This window comes from Micromesistius poutassou (assembly GCF_964030765.1).
Source record: "Micromesistius poutassou genome assembly, chromosome: 5".
NCBI classification, from domain to species: Eukaryota; Metazoa; Chordata; class Actinopteri; order Gadiformes; family Gadidae; genus Micromesistius; species Micromesistius poutassou.
The window spans coordinates 15,144,905-15,172,395 of NC_140275.1; the positions used below are offsets into that span (position 1 = coordinate 15,144,905).

The window sequence follows — 27,491 nt, forward strand, 5'->3', positions numbered from 1 at the left end:
TAAAACGCATTGGGTGCTATAGGATAATTATCATTGTTTACTGTTGACAGTGTACTATAGAGACTACCAGAATATTTATACAAATAAGTAGGGGAATCTTTTACGTTTATTATGTCCCAAGCTGACAAAGGTCCTTACTATTCACTACACCAATTGTATTGATATAGTGTAATTCAGATTTGATACATAATATTAACTCATACGATCCAACAGTGTAACATTAATTGGAAAACAAAACACTCAAGAGAAGTGTACAATAGTTCAAATCGTATGTTATGTCATTGAGTTTTTCTGTGTATCTCCCTGGCTCGCCCTATCCTAACCATTGCCCAGCAGAGAACTACAGGTCCCAGCAACCCCAGGAAGAAAAGCAGCAGTATGTCCAGAAGCCATCTCTGGTACCACGGCTGGATGTATGACATTGGCTGCAGGTGAGCCCCTCCACCACTGTGTAGGATATGCTCCACCCACCGTGTGAGTCTCAGGGCTGGAGGCACAGGCTGTGATTGGTGGATCCTCCTGAGGAACATGGCGGATGTTTTAAACCTTCGGTGAGGAAGGATGGGAAACAGGAGAATACAAGCATGAGACACTTTTCTGTGTACCTATGCAGATATGCAAATTTATCGAACTTTCAAAATCCCTCCACCCACCTATCCACCCATCATCACAATAAACCCATACTTCAATCCATCCATTCATCGATCACAATCCGTCAGTCAAAATTCATAATCCCTCCATCCGTCTCTGCAGTGCGTCCATCCATTCATATTCCATTTCATCCATCCATAATCCCTGGGTGAATCCGTGCGGCCATTGATTCACCCAGGCATTCCGTGCATCCGACCACCCAGCCAGCCGTCCCTCGCCGTGCGCTCCGGTGCTCCACCTGTCTTGCTGTGTGAGGGTCTGGACGGCGGCCCCCACGCGTTCCCTGGTGATGTGTGAGGGTCTCAGGACGAGGCCCAGCCCCCTGGCCTCCGCTCTCACCACGTTGTCAAACTGGTCCCCAAACAGAGGGATGGCCAGCACGGGAACGCCGTGGTACACCGCCTGCAGGAGGCTGTTCTGACCGCCATGGGTGACGAAGAGACGCGCTTTAGGGTGACCTGGGGGGAGGAGAAAGACTTTGACACATTTCATTCGTGTCATGTTCTTTACAGTACTCTATATTGAAAACAGATTTCTTTCTCCCTGGTGCTAGAATCAAACTTGGAATACTCAAAGCATGCGTTTCCTCTAGTGTCCTCTATCGTCTTTTATTTTATGCTGTAAGCTGCTGTTTTGCCTGAGCTAACGTGACTTGACTTGATGATATTGTTGCATTTGAATCGATGCAGAGCCAGCGGTGCGCTGTGCCTGTGCTGTTATTACCATGATCTAATAGGAGTAGATAGTAAAATGGCTCCCTGAACTATTTCTAGCATTCATTCATTCATACCCAGCAAGTCATTCAGCGGCAGCCAGGCCACCAGCCGGACGTTGGGCGGCGTTTCCAGGTGGGACGGCCATCGCTGAACGTCATACCTAGGATTTCATCATGTAGGGGATAAGATCGCTCGTAACACTCATGACGGCTTTGCTACTTTCACTCAGCAGGGTTCATGGTCCATGTGTACTTTTAGTCTACTCCCCGTGCCCCTTATATTACCCAGAGATAGTGAGACCATGATTAAATGTGATTAGGCCACCGACACAGGTGGGGTAGTCTCATAATCACAGAGGTCTCATCGTAGGACAAAAACAGGTGTTGCTCATGACACCACATTATCAGTCGGCCTCCTTTACGAAACCAGGGACGGGGTGGTAGACTTCTCTTCACTAGTTTACTCTCCTATGTGGCCCTGGTATGTTAAAGAGGCAGACCCATGATTAACGTTATGAGTGACACCTGTGTTTGCACTATGATCACTGTGATCACTGTGCCTCATCATATAATATACATTTTATATAAGGCTGGCTTTACACGACAACGCTCCCGGGTGAAACCGACAAAATATTTTATCAGATGTGCCTTTTGTTTAGACAGCGTTTTCGGGGCTTAAAAACGAAAAAAAATGAACCCACCCTCCAGAGTGGAAATCTTAAAAATGCTCCACCGTTGCATTTCCGTCTAAAGGGTTAACAACGCAAAAGTGTGCTCTGAGCTGCTCACGCTGGCTCTCGTCCCGTATGCGTTTACGTCACATCCATGTGCAGTACAGGCAAACCACAACAAACATGTCGGATTTCACACACTTTTGCGTCACCGTATGCACGCAGATTTCCACCCAAAGACGCTCGTCTAAACGCAGAATGAAAAGTCGGAACGCAACGCCACTTTTGCGGTTTGTGTTCAGAACGTTGTCGTATAAAGCCAGCCTAAAACAAGAGCACAAAAATACAGAATATGTACTTATATAAAACACATAAAATGTGATCACATTTGTTTACAGTCCCTCCATTCTGGTTTATGGCCCCTGGTTACGGCGACGTTAATGTGTCGCAGCAACGCTTCGAAGCGGTCGACGCGGCGTCCGTGCATGTGCGTGGTTCAACTAAACGAGGATCACCTCCAGAGGACACCCTGCGGGAGGCGGGAGAAGCCGGCGGTCAGCTCCACCAGCAGCCGCTCCACAGACACCGAGGACACCATGGAGCCCAGGGTCACCACCACGAAGCCTGCCTCGCCACAGCCAGACACCCAAGCCTCCAGCTCCTTAGGCCACAGCGGCGTGCGCGTGTGTTAGAGGAGGTGCAGTAGGGTACATAGAGGTAGGTACGGTATGGAGAACAGGGTTGAAACCAGACATCAAGAGGACGGTAGGGTTGAAGATCATGGAAGAGGGAGAGAGGAAGACAAAGAGAGAGAGAGAGACAGAGAGAGAGAGAGACAGAGACAGACAGAGGAGACAGAGAGCAAGAGTGGGAGCGAAGGATGTATGAGGACTAGGATTGTGGCCGAATGGAGAGAGCGAGGGATGTGTGAGTGAAGCAACATAGTCTGCATAGTTTAGGTACATATTTGCAACGATGCACAATTCAACACAAAATAAATGAGAGAACACAGTATATGGTCAATAACGGACCTGATCCAGGGGCACGGCAGGCTTATTGAGCAGCCCTCCTACTAGCACGGTGTTGGGCAACAGGGGCTGGGGGAACTCCAGTGAGAAGTCTGTGTTGAAGGCCCAGAGCTCAGCCTTCTGGTACAGCTCCTCCAGACCCCCAGGGGATGCGCCTGAGTCCAGGTGTCGTTCTGCTACCTCCTTAAACCTGGACCAAATCACCTCCTGGCCTAAGAAATGAGGTGTTCATTAATAGAATGAAAGCATAGTACACGTAGCAAGAGTGGCTATTGCTACCGTACATTTATACCTAATTAGTTAGATTTTTGATATTGCGATTTAAAGGTTATTCCTGAATTTGTTTTTGACTGATATGTTTTTAAGTGTGTGTTGCATTGCATTGCATTTATTTGAAATGTATTTATTTATCCAGGAAGGTCCCATTGCGATATAATATCTCGTCCTCCAGGGAGTCTTGGCCAAGATAGCCGACAAGTACAGTTACAGTACAGAGATGACATGGACCGCAGACAGACTGACAAGCAAAGCATAAGCAAACGAAAAGCAAGTATACAAGAAGACAAGTACAGCTTAGGTACAGAGAAGACATAGACTACAAGCAAGAATATCTTTAAAAGTGTTAATGAGACAAAAAAAAGAAGAAGCTAGAAACAGTGCCACTGTTCTATTAAAGTTGTTTTTAACAGATTTTTAAAAACATCTATGGGGGGGCAATGATTTCAGATCTATTATGTTCTGAAAGTCATTCCAGGCGTATGAGCTGAAGGATTGTATTGTATTGTATTACATTGCTTTGATTCTGTCTTGTATTGTTTTGTATTGCTTTGTGTTGTATTACTTACCTATGGGAGCCACCAGATACAAGAGCAGGTTCTTGGCTCGCTCCCAGAAACTCATCTGGTGGGAGAGCTGGGAGCCGAAGAGCGGCACGTAGGAGACGGGGCTGGGCAGGCAGAGGGCCAGGGGCCCGTTCAGACCCCCTGGGTAGAAGGCCACGTGACGGACCCCTGGCATGGGTCGAAAAGGAAGAGTGAAAATAAACACACAAGTGCCTCCCCCCCCCCCTTCCGAAACATTTAGCCAATACATTCTGACGAATCATTGAGCTGACGCCAATGTGTCTGATTGTGTCGACACGGAAACGGGTTTAAATAGCATGCGTGTGACGTTTAAAAGAGGATTTAGTCGTCCTTACTATTGCGGCTATTTAATATTATCTGATCCGTCGACAAAGACTTCACCCGCCTTACCGAGTTTGCGTGCGAGGATGAAGGAGCAAGGGTTGAAGGCGTCGATGACGGCCATGTCGTAGTGCTGCGCCCGGAGGAAGGCCAGCATGTCCTCGTCGGCCAGGAGCCGAGCGCACTGGTAGGAGAGGTGGTCCATGAACTTGAGGAAATCACCAAAGCTATCGCTGAGAGGGGAACACGAGGACTTGAGTGGGGGGGGGGAGGCCAACGAGTGGCTGCTAGGAGACGATACAAACTCCTGTACTGTTTAAGAAACCAAATGCCAGACAAATTGCAAAAAAAAAAATAGTGTTGAATCGAGTAAATCCTGCTGAGGATGTGACGAATCAAGATGCATATCTGTTTATAGGCTAAGCAGGAGTGTTGCGTATTGACATTGACTTATTTTGGTGTGTTATACAGCAGTGTTAATAGAGATAATGTGTGTGGTTGAACTGTGTTTTCAGATAACAATTAAGGGTGTGCAACCAAGTGATGAAACTGAGTTTCCGTTACACAGGACATACATGGGCTACTGCACCTGCCCAGTAGAAACTGCGTCTGTTGCTCCAGGAACCAGCCATTATACGCCTGGATGTATTTCTCTCCCAACGACCAGGTGGTGGTTTGGTAACTGTCATCACGACCTGCATAGGAAAAGCCTGCAAGGGAATATTGTCAACGCAAGACAAATTGAACTGTTCAGTTGCTAAATGTGAGAGGTACAGCAGAAGCTGTGACTGCACATGCTGAAGTGATAAAACACATACACACACACACACAAACACCCACCTGTTATGAGAGGGGTGCCCAGCTGTAAGAGCATGCGGACCTCATGACCTTGCTGGTGGAGGTTATGAGAGATTTCATCTAATAAAAGGTAGTGGCTTCCCCCTGCAGAAACACAGTATGATGAAGGAGGTGAGGGCAAAAGAGGAGCAAAACACTACCACATTTGACCAGCTGGCATATTACATATAGGTTATATAGTCATAGTCATATAGTCAACCCTAACATAAAAATAACTTAAATATAATATTACGATACTATCCAATACCTTCTCGTCGTTTATACACACATGTACTTCTGATGTGTCTCTGTACATTCACCAAGAAGTCAAGACTAAGAAGTTATTATGCATTTATAATAAGCTACTCACCGATTAGCGTGACAGTCAGGATTTTAGCCGACTGAAGAAGTATAGGAAGACATAGCAGGAGAGACGATTCCAAAAGCCAAGTGATCACCATGTTTACTGTGCCATTACACACACACAGACAGACACACGTGTTTCTGCATCAATTGATGCTCACTCGGTGGTAGAAAAGTTCATAAAGGTTGAGCCGTGTTTGTGTTCAACACAGGTCCAACAATGCCTCGTACGGTGATCATTTGGGAACCTCCAGACTGCATCCTAGTGCCAGAGAAATTACAGATTAATACCAGAAAGAAAAAGCAAAAAAGATATGCAGTAGTCCATATGAATGCTGTTATCTAATCAGATTGGAGTACAGCTCAAAAATCATATCCATATGTAGACAGACACACATGAATATAAATCCTGAGATAAGTTATTACTATGCATCGTCCCCGTTGTGGTCATCAGGTCTCCTGTTTGCATTTCATTTAAAAAAAAATCCCAAAGTGTTAGTGGTCCATGAGTCCTCTCAGTGTTCTGGGATATTTCAGAATAGATCCGCAGTGGTCGCACACGGACACTCCCAGGAGTACCGGTGCTGAACTTGCAGCGTCAAGGGAGGGCGGTCGAGGGTGAATGTGAGCGGGAGAGAGCGAGAGAGAGAGAGACAAAGACAGGAGGGTGGGGACCCAAGTATAAAGCAATCCACCTCTCAAATCATACCACCATTAGGAATATATGATAATAATCATTCAGTTTAAATATTAACGTTTGACTAATTTATACACAAATAATTTACAAATCAAGATTGAGGCGTTTTACAGAATAACTTATATTAGAATTTACACATTGAAAACATGAATTACACAATTGATATCTTGTTATTAAGTATTGTATTCTATTATAGCGTTAACATTCCCCACTGATGTCCTTGAATTCTGAATGAGAGGTGTGTTATAGCAACTCTGCTGCGGTTTCCAGTTTAATATTTAATATCAATTAGATGCCAGGAGAATCATGGCAGGAGTGGAGCAGTGATGGAGACAAAGTGAACCACAAATAACACTTGTGTACAAGCCTCGAGTAGGACCATTAAGAATAGGGTTGACAAGAATTCTAGACTGTCAATTATCAAGGGGGTTCCTAGTATCGCGGAACAGTGTTAATATTAGCATTCATGTTTTATGTTCCCTGTTTGTTTGTTTTATCAGCCTACACCTAACTGTTATCCGAGTGGGGGTGGGCAGCACGGACTCCATGACGGAGGTGATGGCCGGCAGGCTGCCCGTAGGGCCGGGGGAGGGAGGGGGGGGGGGGGGGCGCCCCGGCAGGTCTGTTGCTGGGAAGTCAGGCTTGACATGTAGGTTAGCCTGGACAATGAGCTCATTGTGGGCTCCGGCCAATGTTGGGCCGTGTCACCGAGGTCGTTAGAGAACGTGAGTTGGGAAGGCCACTGGAGTGGATCCGGGGAAGAAAGAAAGAGTCAGCGGGGTCAAACGCGTCATCGTCCACTGACGTCATTGTTGTGGTTTGAATTCCCATGTTGTCACCCCGGTGGCTTGTCGACCGTCTTGGGAAATAATGAGGCTGCCCGGTGGATGTATGGCTGCGTGTTTATTGAATCAATAGCAAACATCAGTTTGAGCATAGATGGGAATTAGATTGTACTTTTTGTCGAAATAGGAAACAAAAATATTTCTGAAACAAGAAAGAAAGAAATGCCTCATATTCAGGAGGTTGTGGAGACTTGTGGCTCCAATTCATTCTCCTGGCCTTTCAGCACGCCATGAATATCCTAGGAGAGAAAAAAAACACAATACAGATTATTATTCCTAAACTATTATTAGGTGCACGATTATACTGTTCTTGGCTTTGCAAAATTTCATAAATAATCCAAACAAAACATGACATCTTGCCCTGGTATCATGGCAAACATAGTGAGTTCATTAACAGTCAATTTACTATGAGCTGATAGCGTGTGGCTATCACCAGTCAACTAACTACGATCTGGTACCATGTGGCTACTACTAGTCAACTTACTATGAGCTGGTAGCATGTGGCTAGTGAACCTACTATGAGCTGGTAGCATGTGGCTAGTGAACCTACTATGAGCTGGTAGCGAGTGGCTAGTGAACCTACTATGAGCTGGTAGTGAGTGGCTAGTGAACCTACTATGAGCTGGTAGCATGTGGCTAGTGAACCTACTATGAGCTGGTAGCGAGTGGCTAGTGAACCTACTATGAGCTGGTAGTGAGTGGCTAGTGAACCTACTATGAGCTGGTAGCGAGTGGCTAGTGAACCTACTATGAGCTGGTAGCGAGTGGCTCCCTCCATGAGCCCCTGAACTACAGGATGTTGGCAGAGGACTGAGAAGGGGACATGTTGCTGCGGTCCGTAGCCCAGCTCTCCGAATACACGCTGCAAGTCCTGGAGGCCGGCAGAAATAACAATCATGACACTGTGAAGATGAGGCTCCCTGCATTCATGCATGGCTAGAGATCATCTTTATACTTCAAAAACAGCCAAGCCTTATCAGATTGTAGAAACGTCGAAGAAGGATCGGTCAAGTCCTCGGTAGTATTCCGTGACATTCTTTAACCCTAGTCCTGAAGCTAGTATTTTAATTAAACTTTTTAAAAGTCAAATAGAAATGAGCTGACACGCTCCCAGGGAATCCCATGTGATGACATGTGATGACATGTGACGACAGGTGATTGCATGTGCATGACATCGCATTCGCGGACCCGTGGAGCATGGATCCACCTTGAGACCGGCCGCCCCCCCCCCCCGCCCCCGCCCCCCGCGCGTGTGTTTACCTCGGTGAGTTCCTCCGGGGTTCTGCAGGGGGCGTGTCCCGTCTCATGGACGTCTCCGTGGCACAGAACGGCGAGGAGGGCGGTGACGGACACCCCCTGCTCGACCCCGCCCCGACGACCGCTGGACGCCCGGGAAACGACCTCCTCCTTCTCCTCCTCCTCCTCCTCCGCCTTCTCCCCCTCCGGCTCCGCCTGCTGTCCGGGGCTCCCCGGCTCAAGAGGCTCGTTGATGTTGGGCATGGACTGCATGCAGCAACACACAACGCCAACACACGCACCGGCAGATGGACTTCATCAGTCCCTGACCATTGATAAGGGCGGCGGTGTGGAAAAGTACAGAAGGGTAACGGGAACTAAAAAAAAAAGATAACTAAGAATACAAAAGATCCACATTTACCCTACCCTATAAAACCGTGTCATGTGAACCTGACAAGCGGACACACACAGAGACACTTGGCCGCGATGTCGGTTCCAGCCCCACCACCACAGCCCCCCCCCACCCCACCCTCACCCCCTCAGTACCACAGTACACATAATAACAGAGCAGCTATGAGCCGGCCCTTTGTCCGGCCCGACGCCCTGTCCCACCTTGACGAAGCGGCAGGCGGCAGGGTGCCTGAGGGTCCGGCCCAGTGCCAGGCTCAGGGCCCGGACCACGCCCTGGCCGGGCTCAGGGTGGGCCGCCAGGTAGCCCAGCATCCGTGCGTAGTCCAGGCGTGGGGGGCCGGAGGAGTGGTCCGCGAATATCTGGAAGAACAGCTGCAGCGGCGCACAGAGATGGACTACTAGTTCATCGGCTGGGACTTGAAACCCACTCTTGTGCTACTTATCATCATCTTCATCATCATCATCATCATCAACACACTATTATGCTAGCATTCACGACATTCAAAGACATATGAATGTTCATATAGTATACCTATGAATATAGTCTTACACTAACGTGCGCGCAGACCTTGGGTACTTCTACTAGTCAACCTGCTGGTCAGGGTTGGTGTAGGGTTGGTGTAGGTTAGTCACCTTGCGTAGGTTGGCCAGGCGGTTGTACGGTAGGGGCTCAGTGGGGTCTTCAGGCGCAGGCTGGGACGTCTCACTCGGGAACCACAGCTCCACCTGGTGGCGGAGGACGCACACACAGCATGGTGTGCGTGTGTGTGCGCGTGTGTGTGAGCTGCGGTTATTCTTCAACGTCGTAGAATAGACTGTTTAATAATTGTCTATACAGGCATGATAACTGGTTTCAGAACTGTTCAACTGGAGTGTGTTTTTGTGTGTGAGAGATTGAGTGAGTGAGTGAATAAATGATTGAGTGAGTGAGTGCGTGCGTGCGTGCGTGCGTGCGTGAGCGTGTGTGTGCAGGTGTGAGGTCATTGCGTGTGACCATGAGCGACCTGTAAATACTGGTCCAGGTCCACAGAGCCCGTGGCCCCGGGGTCGGCGCCGCGGAGGCCCTGCAGCAGCAGCAGCAGCTGGGCCAGGCTGGGCAGTGGCCAGGGGAGGGCAGCACTGAGCAGGAACCGGCGCCAGTCCACCACCCCCGACTCCAGCGTGAGCAGAGAGACCATCTCCATCACCTGAGGGGAGGAGGAGGAGAGGGGAGGGGGAGGGAAATGATTAGACGTGGGAAAGTTAAAGTAATAATTCTAAGGTTAGAAGGAGTCTTTAACCAGGCCCTGGAAATGAGTGTTATGAAAGGCCAACCTGTGCATCAGACATAGAGCTCCATGACTCAGGCAGGCAGTCCCAGCCCATTCTCAGGGAGATGAGATCCTGGAGGACATTGGTGAACTCAGCACAGGACAGGAGGCCTGGGAAGGATTGGGTAAGAAGCTACGGTTCATTTTCTCGGTCTCTGCCCACACAAAGACAAACACAGCTCAGGAATGTTCAAACCCTGTCAATCTCGGTTTTCCCACAACCATGTATCATAGCAGGATAATCTATGCTTCACACTTGATTGAAAAGGCGTACAAGGTGTTTGTGTGTATTTGTGTGTTTGTGTGTATTTGTGTGTTTGTGTGTATTGGTTTGTGTATTTGTTTGTTTGTTTGTGTATTTGTTTGTTTGTTTGTGCATTTGTTTGTTTGTGTATTTGTTTGTGTTTGTTTGTGTATTTGTTTACTTGTGTATTTTTTTGTTTGTGTATTTGTTTAGTTGTGTATTTGTTTAGTTGTGTATTTGTTTGTTTGTGTATTTATTTGTTTGTGTGTTTGTTTACTTGTGTATTTGTTTGTTTGTGTATTTGTTTGTGTGTATTTGTTTGTGTATTTGTTTGTTTGTGTGTGTGTATTTGTGTGAGTATTTGTGTGTGTATTTGTGTGAGTATTTGTGTGTGTATTTGTGTGTGTGTGTGTGTGTGTGTGTGTGTGTGTGTGTGTGTGTGTGTACCTGAGGGAGCCACAGTGTACAGCTGTGTGTGGAGGCGCTCTAGCTGAAGCACACTGAGCGTGGAGTGGGGGGGTTTCTCCAGCGGGAGCGGGCGGGGCGGGGGGGGCTGGCTGGCCACCATGCGCAGGTCTCCGTTCAGATAGAAGTCGTTTGAATCCTGTGGGGAGGATTTTTTCAACCCATGATTGAAACCAAACGGCCCCTGGTCTACCACCAGGCACCACCACTTCACACGGAGGGCCCACCCTGGTCTATGATAGATACAAGAGCCGCCTACCAGTCTACCCGGTGGACCATACCAACTGGTAGGCTGATGGTACGGTCTGACACTTTCACATCACGTCACTATTGGGTCGGTTTAGTGATGGCTTGTAATGGCTGACAAACATCACATAGAGTGGTAAAATAGGGCCCCTTTAAAAACACAGTTGTAAACATGTACAGCAGGACATGATGTTTATGTGACAGATCACACACCAGAACCAGTTCACTGTGGATCTGGGAGCCCATCTCGATGTGGTAGCGCACCACGTCTGCAAGCCTGTCAATGCTGGAGGGAGAAAGAGCAAGGAATGAAATTAAACATGATATCTCCGTGCATGCCCTGACTGAATTGAAAAGGGTACGTTCAAATGAGGATTTGGTGTACTTGGTTTTGTTTTGAGAGTTGTAACCCCCCCCCCGCCAGACACCTTATCATTCACAGTATACGATTCACTTTCAGAGTTACAAATAATTGCCATTACATTTTTTCCAAATGTAAATGTAAAAAACGTTGAGCCTAGCCTGCAGTAAGTGAATGGGAACGGTGTACTGAGCACTACCTGTTCATCTGTGAGAGGTAGTGCGTCGCTAGCCACTGGTCCATGCAGCTGAAGGTCTCTTCTGCTTTCCTCTGAAGGGAGCGGACACTCAGGAGAGCACAGCCTCTCACCAGACCAATACGGGTCTGGGCCATTTGCACTACAGCACACGCACAGGCAGAGACAAACACGCACGCTCACACAAACGTTTAAGACACCTCTACATGCTGTTGTGACTATAATGACATTTGCATCTGTGTGTTTGCGTGCGGCATTCATGAGTGTGTGTGTGTGTGTGTGTGTGTGTGTGTGATTGTGTGTGTGTGTGTGTGTGTGGGTGTGTGTGTGTATCTTTGCGCATTACCCTCGTGGTCGAGTGCAGCTGTGAGCTCTTTGTGCATCTTGGCGCGTGTTTTCCTCAGGCAAATCTCCTCTGAGCTCTCCTTCACTGGGGGAGTGGGGGTGGACTCTGGGGGAGGCGTGGGAGCGGGCTCTGGGGAAGGGTGACAGAACAACAAGACAGAACACCAACATCATATACCACGGTGAAGCTGTGCCTGGGTGTGTGTGTTTCATGCTGAGACTGTTGTCACTGTGCAATATATACAGTATATAGGTATGTATGAACTAGTCACGAGAAATTATTACGGGAGAGTGTGTGTAGAATATGGAACATATTCAGCACTGGTGGTACTAGAGAGAGAGAGAGAGAGAGAGAGAGAGAGAGAGAGAGAGAGAGAGAGAGAGAGAGAGAGAGAGAGAGAGAGAGAGAGAGAGAGCGCGTCCCTTCCCTTCTCTCTTGCTGGAGAGAGAAGGGACTAACCTTTCTTCTTGGCCGATGACTTCTTCTTGACCTTATCGGCCGTGCCTCTGGCGGAGACCTGGGACGACTTGTCCCTCTCCTCCACCTTCTTCTGCTGGAGCAGCCCGGACGCCTGCTCACACTGGAGCGCAACACACACACGCTGATGTGGAGGCCAAACACGGCCAACGGCCGCACACGTGTACCGGCCCAGATAACGCTCACATTCAGGCATGCACACATTCATGTCATGTCTACAAGACGCGCACACGCACACGCACGCACGCACACACACACACACCACACACATACACAAATTACCAGGTTCTTGATAGCATCGAGTGCCGCTTGACAGACATCAGAGATATGTTTTCCCTGTGAGTTCTAAAGGAGAGAAGGAGCAGAGGGAGAGAGACTTTAGTGTCTGTAACTACACCGTGGCATGTTTCTGAGTATCCAACTTATAGTCGTGCATTCTGTTTGCCCACAGCCTTAGTATTGTGTAGTTTAGTTTTGGTTCTGCATTTTTTATTTCATGTTACCTATTTCAATAACTTCATTGCGCTCATCTGTGTCTATATATCAAGTCAGCATGTTCTGTGTCTTCTGTCTGTACCATAGTCACTCAATGTAGGGTTAGGTGTGTCTGTTTTCTTTGCCTGCTAATTTCTGCCTGTTTTTTGTGTGTTCCTGTCTCATTTAAAGTGAGTCTTCTTCTTTTTTTCTTCTTTTCTTTCTCTTAATTCTATCCATACATTTGGATCCGACTCTTGAAATCTAGTCATGGCAAAATCACCCAATTAGAGGAAGAAAATGAGTATCAGTAAAATCTGTAAATTAGCATGATTTTTTGAAATACTCTGGACTAATCAGTGATCCACCTCACCTCGTCAGGCCCACCCTCTTGCAAGTCCCCAACACTGGCCTCTGGAGCAACAGCACTTCTGTCTAGGAGGGGAACACTGGCAGAGCCAAGGGGGTCAGGGATCAGAAACAGACAGAGAGGCCACACTAACTGGCAGCCACTGACTAGAATCCAGTGTTATGGGACAGTTATAGCTGCTAAAGCTGCTGATGTATGTGGCAATGTTTCCTTACACTTGTGTTTTCCTCTGCAACACTCTTTCCTCCTCTGTTCCACTGGCTCCCTGGGCTGCTTGGTCAATGCTGAATGGAGAGAATATGGCGTCACAATATACAGTACACATGTGTTCATCAGGTGGAACTACACAGGGTACTGCTTTTGTTTATAAGACACATTAGGGAGGTTGTGCGAATGCAGACCGCACACAAATAATATAAAAAGAAGATCCTCATCCTCCTCATCGTCATTCGCTTATCCGGGGTCGGGAAAGAAGATAAATAAATAAAAGAGATCCTGGGAAAGCTTGACTTGCAACAAAACTTTATATTACAACACAATTACAGGCATGATGCACAGGAGCACACGTGGTGCTCCGTGTCTATTTATCCCCTCATCATCCCCATGGAGAAGGGGTCTTGGCAGGTCCCCAGTGCACCGTGGTCACACTGGCGCTGAGGGGGTGCTTGCCTGTCTCCCTGCAGCGGGGCTGTGGCGTCCACCAGGGGGAGACAGGTGAAGTGAGTCGGCGGGAACGGCGGCGGCGCGGGCCTGCACATGCCCAGGTAGTAGTCCCGCAGAACGCTCAGCGTGTCCTGGAAGCGGTCCAACTCCACCTGTGTGACGACGCCACCAATGAAGAAGAACATTGCAGAAATAGTAGAGTCTACAAGACAGAAAACATGTCAATAAATAAATATACAAGTATTCCAAGGCAGCATGGTAAAACCGGAATGAAATTGTTATGAGTTACAATATATATATGTATAAATATATATATATATATATATATATATATGTATATATATGGCCTTGTCGTAACAATTTCAATGTCGAGAATGAACCTGTGTTATACTTTGCACTTTATAATAAAAAAACAATACTACTTGTTGCATGATGAATTTCGTCAGAGAGAGACCTGCATGAGTGTAGTGAAGTGATTATTGAGGAAAGCCTTGTGGTCCTCCAGCCAGCCGTTCTCCACCAGACTCTTCTTCTCCTGGCAGTCCTCCTCTCTACGCTTGTCACTCAGGTCCCACAGACGCTCTCGCAGGTCCTGCACACGGTTATAGGGGTGGGCAAAATAAAGATTCACACAGCTATCGGGATTCTTCGCTTCCGACATACTTCAGGCAATCTTCAGGTTGACAAAAATATGCACACCAGGAACGAGATCCAAGTGGAAACATATTAATGGTACCGTCCTGCAGATGGCGCTGTAGTGGATTCACCTATAGTTGATTAAATGTCATAAAATGTATGAAATCCCACAAAAATAGTTTTCTCTACCTGCTTACTTACTCTACTGGACTGTATTCTACTGTGGCTGTGTGTGGTTATGTCCTCTACTGGACTGTATTCTACTGTGGCTGTGTGTGCTTACGTCCTCTACTGGACTGTATTCTACTGTGGCTGTGTGTGCTTACGTCCTCTACTGGACTGTATTCTACTGTGGCTGTGTGTGCTTACGTCCTCTACTGGACTGTATTCTACTGTGGCTGTGTGTGCTTACGTCCTCTACTGGACTGTATTCTACTGTGGCTACTTACGTCCAGCCTCTGGTGAAGCTCTGTCTTGGTTTCTGTGTCAGCTCTCATGTCTTCAGGGATGCTGCCGTTGAATTCCTGCTGCCACTGGCTCACAAACTCCTGGTTCAGCTCTGGCCGACCCAGGTAGTGCTTGTACTCCTCTCTACAGACCAAAACCAGTGAGGAGAATATATCAAGAAAAATCCTACTCCGTATTGTTATTAGTAATATTTTAATTCTATATCATAGACACACCTCAGTTCAAGGCATCAATTTGGTTCTCATTATGGCATAGCAAAAAATGATCTATGGATAATGGCCATAAATTTGACTGTATAACTGTCTTCAAATCAGGCAATTAATTACTTGGGCTACTGCTTATTCTGATCAAAATAAAGACAATTGCATGTGTGCATTTCTATAATTGTGAGGAAGGCCTTTCAGTCATTCCATTCTCACACGAGCACAAACAAGTGTCACACGAGCACAAACAAGTGTCACACAAGCACAAACAAGCACCTGATATTGAACAGGTGACGAATGATGATGTTTCGTTCAGTGCGCAGGTTCTGCATCACAGCTTTGATGTTCCTCACGTATGACTCACTAATGGTCTCCCAGTAGGAGAGCAGGGCACATGGGACCTCCTGGGGGGGAGGGACAGACCGAGAGGAGACGAGGGAAGTGGGAGAGAGAGAGAGAGAGAGAGACAGACAGAGAGGCGTCAAAGGGAGGAAGTAGTGTGAGAAACCCGTCAGGTTAGGAGTAATGACATGAGAAGATGGCAAGAATTGTTGTTTGTGAGGCAGTGGATTTAGTGGCACATATTCAATTAATGCACTCAGGGCCTTCAGTAATTTAATATATACTCTAATAGTAGATTATGTAATCAAGTAGTATCAAGTAGTAGTGTTTTGGTAATATGTATTACTATAGTGCATCTTCCAGTAGTATATCTTTGAGTAGTACATGTTCTAGTCTTCCTATAGCACATCTTCCAGTAATAAATCTTCCAGTAGTTCTCCCTCTGCTACTCACGTGCCCTGTCTATATTGTTTCCCCCATTAACTTTAAGCTACCCAAAGTGGCCTCCCATTCCCCCATCAGTCCATCTGTGTCTATCGTCTTCAGGTTTCCATCATGTGTGTTTTCCCTCGTTGGTTCGAAGCATTTCAATATCAGTTACCCACATAACCTAGAAGCCTTCCTGCCTGCCTGTGTGGGTTCTAGCCCCTGCCTATTTTCCTCTGCATTGATTGCGTTTGATCTCAGGCCCAGTAACCAGCAGACAGACAGTGAGGCGTATCAGGGGTCCTACCGGAGGCAGGGCTTCCTCTACGTAGATCCAGTGGGTCGAGCCTGGATGAGACGGGTCGCTGTCCATTGGGCTGCCTGGCTCTCTGTCCGGTTCGTACAGGGAGGCTGATCTGGTCCGCCCTGTGGATCGGTCAGAAGGAAACAAAGGTTAGGACTCTCTGTGAATTCAATTCATTTTTTAACATTCACATTTCTATTATTATGAATGTGTATACCAATATATATTTTTAGGTCGATTTTTAGCCATCCATTTACAATCCATTCCATTGTATAATTAAACTGGGTACTGTCTGTGGAATTGCTACGAAGACATAATTGCTAAGAATGTATTTTTATGTTAACTGTGGTTTAGAACTTTAAATTATTCTTCAATTAACATTTAATTAATACATTTAAGTCATTATTTCATTAAACAGTGACATTTTCAATAAATAACGACAATATGAGAGGATTCAATTATTTGTACATACGCACATCCACATAAACCAGACGACCTTTGGAGGTATTTCTACAATTAAATATGTACTGCACGCCTGGAGTGCTAGCAAACACATGTGGTCCAGTGGCTGTCCCACCTCTTGGAGACTGGACCTTTGCGCTGGACCTAGGTCTGACACTGGAGGCGGACTCCGGGCGCTCCAGTTTGGGGTCCTGATGTGGGTCTGTCCCTGGGGGAGTGGACCCTGGAGTTTCGCCCATGTCAAGTACTAGCTCAACAATAGAGGGGGTGCCAAGAGGAATGAAGCATATAAGACATGAGAATGGTTACTGTGGTTACTGTCCTACTATGTGCTGAAGGGGGAGACGCCTCTGGGCCTAGGCCGGGAAGGGGCGGAGTTATGTCTTGTTTCCTGTTTTGTAATGCGTTCTACTGGAGTAAACTCAATCGCACAAGTGGATGCAGTTTTCTGAAGGCGATTTATTTTGATTATTTTTTACAGCGGCCAGTCTACACACTGTTTATTTGAAACCTTAACAGACACTTTTTTACAGTTTATTAGTGCTGGCCCAGTTTGTGTTTGCCAATTAGACGCCAAGAGTTCCCCCCTTAAGCAACCTGATTGGTTGGAACAAATATGAAGCAAAAGAAACGCTCAGATTTGAGCTCATCTGCCGTCCATTTAATAATCTAAAGTCTTAAGACTAATATTAAACCAATGCATGGCTTCTATTTGTGTGTCTTCTATTTCATTGTGGGACAAACATGCAGGCCAGAAAGCTAAATGTATTATCAGTCAGCCTGACCATGTCCTCAGTGAGGAATTCACACTAATGCCCTCAGGGAGGCGCTATTATTCAATCAGACCAAGAACAATGATGTACTCCCACTCTTTTATCCCTGCAACCATCAGGTTGCTAAATGATAAAGGTTAGGAGTAGGTGGAGAGCACACCAGTGTTTTCTAGTGCAGGGTGGTTGTTTACTGACAGACTGAAATGAATTGTGAGTTGAATGTGTGTGTTGGGACTGCTGTTGATATATGTTTTTGTTTGTGTCTACCTCTTATGCTATTTATAGCATTTATTAAGTAATTTATTATGTGAGACTGGTAACTGCGAACTGAATTGCCCATTTTGGGATAAATAAAGTTTTTCTAATCTAATCTAATCTATTTGCCGTAAGCCATAGGAAAGTCAATGCGTTACCTTTTGGTTTGTTCATAACTGCTTGTAGCCATATAGACTCCACACTGCTAAAGAGCTCCTCCTCGCTCACATCTGCATCCAAACGGACAAGGATGCCTTGATTTCCACTGTACCACTTGTCTAGTTTGGACCAATTGTCCTGGAAGGAAGTGATGCTGCAGGAGGAGACAAGAGGAGAGGAGAGATGAGAATATGAAAGAGAAAAGCTGAGCTGGGATCAGAAGCCTATATGCCTCTTGGCCAGGACTCCCTTGAAAAAGAGGTTTTTAATCTCAATGGGACTTTCCTGGTGAAATAAAGGTTAAATAAAAAAAAATACCGTTCCAGCTTGTGTACACAGCCCACATTTAAGTGCTGGTATTTTTCCACCAGTCTCTCACCCATGAAGTATGTTTCTGCACCCCAGAGCAGGGGCTGTCACACCAGGGTCTGAGTGGTCAGGTGTGGCAGTAGGAGCAGCTACAAGGCTACTGGTCTCTACACGTTCCTCTTTGATCGTCAGTGATGCAGATCTCTCCACCGTAGCAGACGGGGCTTTCACCTCTGCACTGCACGAAACCCTCTCCCCTCCTCCTCCTGATATACATGAAGAAGAACACACCAAGCATATCAGGCACGCACAGCTCACTGAAATACCACTATCAACACATTCAAATGAGATAAGCTTCAGTGCATTCATTTCGATATCTTCATCTTTCATCTTCATCTTTCTTTCTTCACCCACGTATGCACACACGCAAGCACCTACACGCACGCACGCACGCACGCACGCACGCACACACACACACACACACTAGCATGACCTACGGCTTTGACGGACAGCACGATCGAGGAGGACGCCTTCGGGTGCGTCCAGCAGCAGAACCAGGTCTAGCACGTGGGGCTTTTTGGCTGCGTTTGGATCAGGCGTCAGGGCGGCCTTATGTCTGTTCCACACCCGGCGAGGAGTCCTTCTTTCAATGGCCAGCGAGGGGCTCCCCCCCAGGGCCACTTCCAGCATCCGGGCCTGAGACACAGTCACCGGGAAGCCGTCCAGGACCCATCCGGAAGTCACCGGGACCAGCCTTAGGGGACCGACAGAACACAACGAGAGCAGAAGACGAGAAGAGATGAGAGCGCAGCGTTACCGTGTCAACGGTATGCGTACATGACACGTGGCTTTGGGATCTGCTCACTGACTCACGTGGTAAAAGCCCTGGTGTCATGGATGTTTATGCGTTAACGCGCACCATGAAGATCCATTACACCGGGGATGTCCCAGACTGATCCATCAAAAATGCACATGTGTGAGTTCTATGTGTGAGTGTATGAGTCATCTACGCGTACCTGATAGTCTCCACTATGATGTTCACCAGCAGCTCATCAGGGATTGCTTTCCCTGTCCTCAGCACCTGTTCTACGGCCGCCCCGCGCTGCGCCCTCGCTGACGGCTAGCACGGATCAGATGCCGTGTTATAACGTATTACATCGTGTCCCACTACATTATACCATTAAGCCACTACTTTCACATGACGCATTAGCACATTTGCTAAGTAGACAGTGAACTCACCTCCCTCTTGGGAATTTCTTGCTCTTGGTCGAGTGCTGAAAGAGAATTTGATTGATTCTTGGTTTGACAAATAAGGTGGTAGTCATTGTGTAAGGATTGAGTGTATTGTTTGGAGAATAGAATAGAATAGAATGAACAGCCACCAGCTTCGAGGAACGAGGTGGACAGGCCCTCTCCCTCAGGGACCTCATCCTGACCCTCTTTAACAGTACGAATCTCCCCGCCATCGGACGCCTGGACACAAGTTACCAGTGATGTCTTTACACAAAAGGTGCTTTATTAATCATGTGTGGGCAATGGAAATAGCCATTCAGATATATACAAATGTATCACATGCTATGCGAAAACATTCTACTAACTATACACTAACCTTCTCTCCACTCTGGTAAGCAGCCAGGGCCTCTTGGATCAGTGTGTCAGGTGATATGATATGGATACCATGTGCTGTGGACACACACACACACACACACACACACATTCACATATCGCATGACCATAGATACTGTACACTTGTTTTCTGCATACACCCCCCCACACACACACACTTACACACACACATTCACATATTGCATGACCATATATACTGTACTGGATTGTTATCTGCATACACACACACACTCTCCACCGTAGCAGACGCACACACACACACATGCAGGCAAGCAGGCAGGCGGATAGAAGGATGGATGGATGTACCATGGGCCAGCTTAGCCAGGCAGGTGCTCTTCCCCGAGCAGGGCTTGCCCAGGACACAGGCCTTGAGTGTGAACTGAGGGAAGAGAGGGGGAGGTGTCGCAGGACGGGGCTCGTTGACCATGTTCTTCAGCCTTAGGACTACATGGTCCAGGATGATGTTGCTGCATAGCGGACGTTTAGCCTCCCCCGCCTCCTCCGGCCACGCCCACTCACCCTCCATGTTCTAGCACACAAAGCAGGGGTTAGAGAAACATTGATAAGGACAAAGGAACTTTGCAGGAATGCAATTTGTTCGTACCGGGTAGATGGTAGAGGTCAAATTTTTTTTATTTTATATATTTTTTTATTTATAATTTTTTTTTATATAATTTTTTTAATATAATTTTTTTTAATATAATTTTTTAATATAATTTTTTTTTAATATAATTCTTTTTTTTTTTAACTCCCCAGAGTTTATTTTTTATTTTCGCGTCCTCCTTGGTCTGTTGTTCTGGGATGCACTAGCTTTATTTGCACTCAGTGGCCCATCCTTGTCGGAGGCCTTCTGTACCTGTGAGGTAGAATGGAGGGGGTCTCTATACTATATTTCTGCTCCTTTCTCCCGTCATAAGAACATTACTGTATGTAACCGTGGCTATCTGTTGCGTGGCTTTCCCACTAAGATGAGTGTGTGTGTGTGTGTGTGTGTGTGTGTGTGTGTGTGTGTGTGTGTGTGTGTGTGTGTGTGTGTGTGTGTGTGTGTGTGCGCGTGATTCCTTGACGTGACTGTGGGGGGTTAGGGGGTCGCTTAGGCAGGTGGTGTGGGGTAACGCAGGAGCCTGACCCAGTCTGAGCTGTTGGGTAGTGGAATTACTTATTATATCAAATAAATATCATTTTTGTATCCTGATGGCGCTGCCTTGGTTGTTTGTCGTATTCCTCCAGCCGCAACAATCTGACCTCGCGTTCTAGGTTTATTACAATATCAAAGGAACAGCAGATGCACAGTAGATGCTCACTCACTGTGTACTCCTGGTAGTCTTGGTTGTTGAGGAGCCCCTCTTTCTGCCGCTGTACGGGGTCTAGCGGGGCAGAAAGGGGGCCAGGGTCTGAGTCTCCTAACCCGGGGTCATACAGGGGCAATCCAAGCATCAGCAGCTCCTTCCACTCCCTCATCATCTTGACTGGGATCAGCCTGACGGCAGCGTGCGCAGGGGGGAAACAACATGTTTAATGTTTTGGATTTAATCGCTCATTCAACAGCTGCACTTGAGCACTTCAAAGGGGAGTTCCTTGGCCCTTGTTTTATGAAGCTATTAACACCATATATCGGTAATGGGAGGTTTTTCCACCACTGACAACTCTCAGTATTTCTCAGAAACCCGTTTTTATCCATTTAACTTCCACAGATTGCATCACAGATGTGTGATGCAATCTGTAAGTGAAATGGATAAAAAAAGGTTTCTGAGAAACACTGACAAAAAAGTTTTTTGTATTGTACAAAACTGAGGTTGCCAGGAGGCTGCACTGAGACTACTGTGTCTTAATCTTGGTTAAATAGTCTAAATGTTTAAATAGTCACAAAATGTGTTTGCAAGTGATTGTGTTCATCGCTTGTGTCCAACAGAGTTGAACCATTTAGACAGGAGAAGAAGCGGACAGAATGTAGAACTCTCCTATTTTTATTTCATACAAGTACAATTACGATACCAATGATTTAAGTCAGTTTACAGTTTACATTCTTTGTATCATTCCAAGTGGAGGAGTCATGATTTTTTATTCAAATGCTTCCGATACTGTTAATACAGAAAGATATAGAGAAACTTGAGGAGCCCATGGGTGACAGTATACAGAAACACCAATAAGGGTTTGTGTGTGACGTACTTCCCGGTAAGTAGACGGTATTCGCCAACCTTGGTAGCCAAGTCCTCTATCTGATCCAGGACTTCCAGGCAGATATTAGAGTGTTTCTTGTGCCTTTGCTGGGCACGCTCAGCTGCCATCCTGTTATGTAGCTCCATCTGCCTGCTGACCTCATCAGCTTCGTCCAGTTGAGCCTGCTGAGCCAAAGTCTATATAGACGAGGCCGCACAATAAATGGGACAACCACTGCAGCTTTGATGTTTCCACACTACGTTTTTTTTCTTTATAGGCCAGCATTTTCTATCTAGAGTGGTGGTGTTTTTCTAAAGTGTGTCTGTGAAACGCAATGAACAGGCAGAATCTCCGATATGACTTACTTGTGTGTCTAGATTTGAAAGTTTTGAGTGTTCTGGTGCATCGGGACCACTATTCATGTCATACTTCCACCAACAACATTACTTCAGTAATACCACATCATGTCTATTAAATATTAATACTATATTAACTTAAGAACATCAGAAATACCCCTTTTCCCTACCAAACAATACAATCTCTGCGTGCATTGGTAAGTGTTTAATAATTACAGATTAACACATCAATACATAAGGTACTGTCTATATGTAATGCATTGATTGTGTTGCTAAACACAGACAATGGAGAATACACCGGTTCTACAACATGTAGTGACATACGTATACAATTTCACCTTCATCCTTCAGCCTCAGGATAGTGATGCTACAACAACCTCCTACCTTCTCTCTACCTCTATGCCCTCTCTGAATTCTGCAAAACGTTGGGATTTTATGCCCCTTATCCCACCCATCCTGCGATGTTAATCTCAAGCATACTAGCACTCCCATCTCGTCCCCTCAAACTCATTCCCCGGGCCACTGCCTCTCTCGGTCCGGCTGACTAAAGTGTCTCTGACTGGAGTTCCATCCTCCCCTGTTCTTGAGGACTTCATGGACGGTGACCACCCCGATACCTGCTGAAGAGGGTCACCTTTCTCTACGGGGGACACTAACTAGGCCGAGCCATGCACTAGAGACCTAACTGCTGTGGCTACTACTAGATACGCAGAGAGCTGTGCGCCTCCTGCTTTGTTTTTTTTTCCTTCTTCTATCTCACCGCCTCCCTCTCCAGGGCCTCCAGGAAGTCCCTCTCCCTCTGCTCCTGGTACTGCCGCTCCCGGAAGAGCCGGTTCTCCCGCAGCACCTCCTTCTGGGCACGGACCTGGAGGAGCTGCACCGCCAGCCGCCGCTCCTGCTCCGTCTGCCGCGTCAGCCGGCGCACCAGCTGCTCGTCGCGCTGGGCGTCCTGGCGGCGGGAAGGCGGGAAGGCGGGAAGGAGGGAGGCGGGGGGGGACGACGGATCGGTTGATTGGTCGGTGCGTGACGACGTGATAAGAGTTTCGGGGAACGAGGAGTGAGAGTTTCATCCATCAGGCTATTACAGACCTCATACACACACAAAAATATATATGTACATATATGTGTACCTGACCCCTCACAACCACAACACTGTCAGCAATGGAAAGTCAATGTGGAAACTCAATGGGAAAATTTCTCTCTCTCTCTCTCTCTCTGGCCAATTGTTTTGGAGTTAACAGCCAACAAAGTGATCTTATCTTATTCCTGAATAAACCGAAGACTCGTGTAGATTTAACTTTTTGGGCAAAATTTGGGCAATAATTGAAGACACATTAGGAACCTTTGGAAGCGGATGTGGACACATTCTTCTCCTAGTTAATGTATTTCTAATCTAATTTCTAATCTAGTTAATATATTTCTAATTCTAATTTCAGCACCACCTTCTCAGTGTTCTCATGAGTCATAAAAGTAAAGTGAAGTACTCTTTCTGTTGCGGCCTGGGAGCTTGGTCAAAACAAAACAGGGGGCTCCTGTTATTAAGGGCTATACAAATGACTTGACCTGATAGGACGTCACCTGCTGAGCTTCCTGGGCCTTGAGCTGCTCCTGTAGGAACCTGGTACGGCGCTTCTCCCTCTGCTGGCACGAGGCCGAGTCCTCCGCCAGCCTCTGTCTGATCCTCTGCACGTACTCACTGTTGGACTGCAGCACCAGCTCGGACCCGCCCTCCCCCCCCGGAGCATTCTGACCAATAGCCTTGCGGCTTCCTGTGAGGGTCTTGCTGCTAGAGGAAATAAAGAGGATTTCATCATCGGAACAAATCAAGATACATGTCATTTATATTTGTCAACTCAAACTGCGATTTTGTTTTTCTTACCTTGAGAAATAGGAGAAGTCTGAAGTTAGAAATGCCTTCCTGCTTTTCTCAAAACGGGCGATTTCATCTGTGACCTGCTACATTAAAGAAAGGGTGTTACTTGTGTTACACTGAACCGTGTCTTGTTAAGCATTGCATTGGCATATCCTTCCCTGGGGTCATATGTTAACCAGATGTTAGGTATTTAATTAATACAACTAGAAGATGGAGAAATCCTACTTGAAGACCTGAGCATGTTGTTTGTTTGAAAAACAACCCTTTTAACCATCACGCTGATCTGCCATCGTATGTGAAGACTTGATGCATGCTAACCTGTCTCTGCTGTTCCCTGCGTAGCTGCTGCTGTTGCTGCTGTCTCTGTACCAGTTTGTTAGTGGAAGGCTTCGGCACGTGGACGATGGAAGCCTGGATACGAGCCATCAGCTCAGTCTGTCTTCGACGCGACGAACGTAGCTGTAGGGAACCAACAACAGGGAGGTAAACCCCAACAGTAGTAACAGCTTCAAAACACTAAGTAGCACGATGATAGGTACTTTCTCCCTCATGCGTTTGGCACTGACCTTCTCCATGTCCTTCAGTCTCATGTCTTCCTGGACCAGGAGTTTCTTCTGCTCCTGGAGGAGCTCAGCCATCTCTGACCTCTCCTTCAGCTGGCGGCCCTGCTCCTCGTAGCGCTGGGACAACTTGTGGAGCTTCAGCTCAGCGTCCCGTTTCCCCACCGGCCCCACACGCTGAGGAGTAAAGGAAAATGAATAGATAAATATACAGTATATATACACATTCATATAATATTGTTTTGAATGCTACATAAGGAAGAATAAAGTAATGATCTTTTACTTCCAGCCAAAAGGTTCAAACCCCAGGGTCAGCGATGCCTTGCCCCGTGGATGAATCAGAATTCAATGAAAGTCTCTTATAAAGGTAATGCGGAAGCTTATGCTAACACGACTCCACGGTAAATAACTATAATATTGCAATATTACTGCAATATTGCAGAACCCATAATACCAATACACCAATGTCAAGAGGTAGAGGCACGAGTTGGTTATGTGTTTGTAGCATTGACCCAAAGCAAAATAATCCCTACTTTTGTCTCTCCTCTTGACTTGATTACAAAGCTATAATCTGTTGCCAAGAGACCAACGACACAAAGATCAAAACACATATAAAAGGCACACACACGCACAACCCCTGAGGTCACCAGATTTCTGAAATGAAAAACAGGGACATTTGTAACAGTCCATATAGCAATAAAGTATGGTACTATTTATGAGATAAAAGGGGACATTCACATTTGCCTATTCTCATCATGGTAAATGTAGTTAAAGATTACAATACATGTCTCATGGTTCACCACGATATGTTTTAAGCTTTTGCAAACCAATCAAAAAAAATTAGAAGTAGGCTACTCGAATTTGGAAGCGTTGTATATTGTATTGACGGTTGATGGTCATACCTGCTTATGGTATCAAGTCGATAGATAGTCCCCTGAGTTAAGCAAGGTCACAGCCTATCAGACTAGACTAATTGCCAACTGTCTCAAAATGTATATTCATATGAAAACTAAAACCTTTTGCCATTTAAAAATCTATTAATATATTATTTGTAAATCTGAAATAGAATTTTCCGGTACAGCTCCAGCCGGTCCCCTAGAAACAGGAACTGTCCTTGGAAAGTGGAGACGTCAGGTCCCCCTAACAGCCACACACACATTCCCACCCACCCACACACAAACACACGCATGCATTTCCCTCACATGATCTGAGAAGACGTCATTCTCTTTTTTGTGCAGGTGGGGGCCCCCGGCAGTGGGCCGCATGGTGTCCATGGGGGCCCTCTTCATCTTCCTGTGCTGCAGCAGGACATAGAGCTGGTAGAGCAGACGGGTAGCCGCTCCTTGCTGCTCCTGCATCAGAGCCAGGGCTGTGTTCTGGTCAAAGGGGACGCCCAGCAGCTGGAGGGAGGGCTCAATGCGGCTGAAGTTGCTCACCTTGGAACTGGAGATGCTAGAATTTTTTGGAATAATAATAATAATTGAAATGACAGTGTTTACATGATTTTATTTAATGCTTTTAAAACGTATGATGTTGCACTAGTAAGAAAGGGTGGATATAAGAAAGGGTAAAGCTACGGATATCCATACAAATCCATACCTTTTCCCATCTTTGATTAATAAAGTTTAATGTATCTTAATAATTATCTAAAACGGAGAGCTCTGAGATGGAAAACTAACAGTTGGCCAAATAAATATAAGCAATGGCAGTGTAAGGGGACAATTAAAGGGAACAACTTACTTGCTTTTGTTGAACATACTGAAATCATCTTGCAGCTGGTATTTATAGAGCACTTCTCCAATAAGGTAGCCAGTGGAGAAATCCTTGGAAAATGTATTTGGCTCTATAAACGCAGCAGGGAATAACAGAGGGAGGGGATTATGTTCAAGTATGTTTTGTTGAACCTGTCTTTTCTGTGCTCTGTTTTTGTGTTTTGTCAAATTTTGTGCAATTTGGTCTACGTGCTCTGATTGTATGTTTCGTCGTATTTTTGTGTAATGTCTACGTGATCAGTTTCTATGCTTCATCATGTTTTTTGTGCAATATCTTTAAGTCTCTATGTCAGGGCTCCCTTGAAAAAGAGGCTAAAGGTCTCAATGGGACTCACCTGATTAAATAAATAAAAAATAAATAAATTATTATATTGTTTTTTTCATTTGCTTGTAAATATTATAAACAAAAGGATATAATCACCGTAGCTTACCACCGATCCACCATAGCACCATGTACACAGCACAATACATTTAAAACATATACATGATTTTTGTATTTTTGTATTGCATTGAAGCTAAACTTGACGCGGGACCAGCAAACTACTTTAATACCAATATGTTAATTGTGCTAACGACAAGCTAGATAATGGCTAGTAAACTCTTACCAACAGTTTTTGATAACCGGAGCTCGTTGTTCAGCCACCTGCATAATATATCCGACATTTTCCGCGTTAGTATCGTACTCCCTCTGTTTAAATTACATCATATATTACAAGGTTTTCCTTAATACGACTCCTTTAGGTCCAACTTCCTCCGTGCGGGACCATAAAGTGTGTACAAAGCCAGGCGGGTGACGTCCCCGGAGCGTCGTTGCCATAGCGCACATCAACAAGATGCTCTGGGCGTCCAGAGCCAGTGGATAAAAAAAGACGTGTGAAATGTATAAGCAATATAATAAAACCAATAGTAAGCATATATTTAATTCAAACATAATATATAATGTATGTATCTGATGGAGTTCCCCATACCAGAGACATTGAGCTACTTATATTATTTTTCATTAAAAGCCAAGAGTAG

The 27,491-nt window shown here is 46.1% G+C and overlaps 2 protein-coding genes across 2 annotated transcripts; both read right to left on the reverse strand.

Annotated features, from left to right (window-relative positions):
• Positions 1 to 278: 278 nt before the first annotated feature.
• LOC311343848 (UDP-glucuronosyltransferase 3A1-like) lies at positions 279 to 5,547 on the reverse strand (the record flags this gene model as incomplete). Its single annotated transcript, XM_084468819.1, has 10 exons — positions 279 to 546; positions 890 to 1,109; positions 1,442 to 1,527; positions 2,553 to 2,698; positions 3,069 to 3,277; positions 3,911 to 4,075; positions 4,319 to 4,482; positions 4,839 to 4,959; positions 5,090 to 5,191; positions 5,457 to 5,547. The coding sequence occupies 10 exons, from the start codon at positions 5,545 to 5,547 to the stop codon at positions 279 to 281; spliced, it is 1,572 nt and encodes a 523-aa protein (XP_084324945.1).
• Positions 5,548 to 7,164: 1,617 nt separating this feature from the next.
• spef2 (sperm flagellar 2) lies at positions 7,165 to 27,137 on the reverse strand (the record flags this gene model as incomplete). Its single annotated transcript, XM_084468185.1, has 38 exons — positions 7,165 to 7,230; positions 7,740 to 7,862; positions 8,252 to 8,494; positions 8,840 to 9,010; positions 9,272 to 9,364; positions 9,643 to 9,825; positions 9,953 to 10,059; positions 10,640 to 10,796; positions 11,117 to 11,189; positions 11,464 to 11,602; positions 11,807 to 11,935; positions 12,266 to 12,386; positions 12,566 to 12,628; positions 13,131 to 13,206; positions 13,343 to 13,411; positions 13,797 to 13,942; positions 14,245 to 14,382; positions 14,876 to 15,017; positions 15,374 to 15,501; positions 16,173 to 16,291; positions 16,747 to 16,878; positions 17,818 to 17,972; positions 18,198 to 18,393; positions 18,625 to 18,881; positions 19,144 to 19,247; positions 19,367 to 19,600; positions 19,737 to 19,810; positions 20,060 to 20,282; positions 21,062 to 21,233; positions 21,923 to 22,110; positions 23,030 to 23,218; positions 23,848 to 24,055; positions 24,149 to 24,225; positions 24,461 to 24,601; positions 24,709 to 24,879; positions 25,905 to 26,154; positions 26,443 to 26,545; positions 27,080 to 27,137. 38 exons carry the CDS (start codon positions 27,135 to 27,137, stop codon positions 7,165 to 7,167), a joined length of 5,418 nt encoding a protein of 1,805 aa, XP_084324311.1.
• Between the last annotated feature and the right edge of the window lie 354 nt (positions 27,138 to 27,491).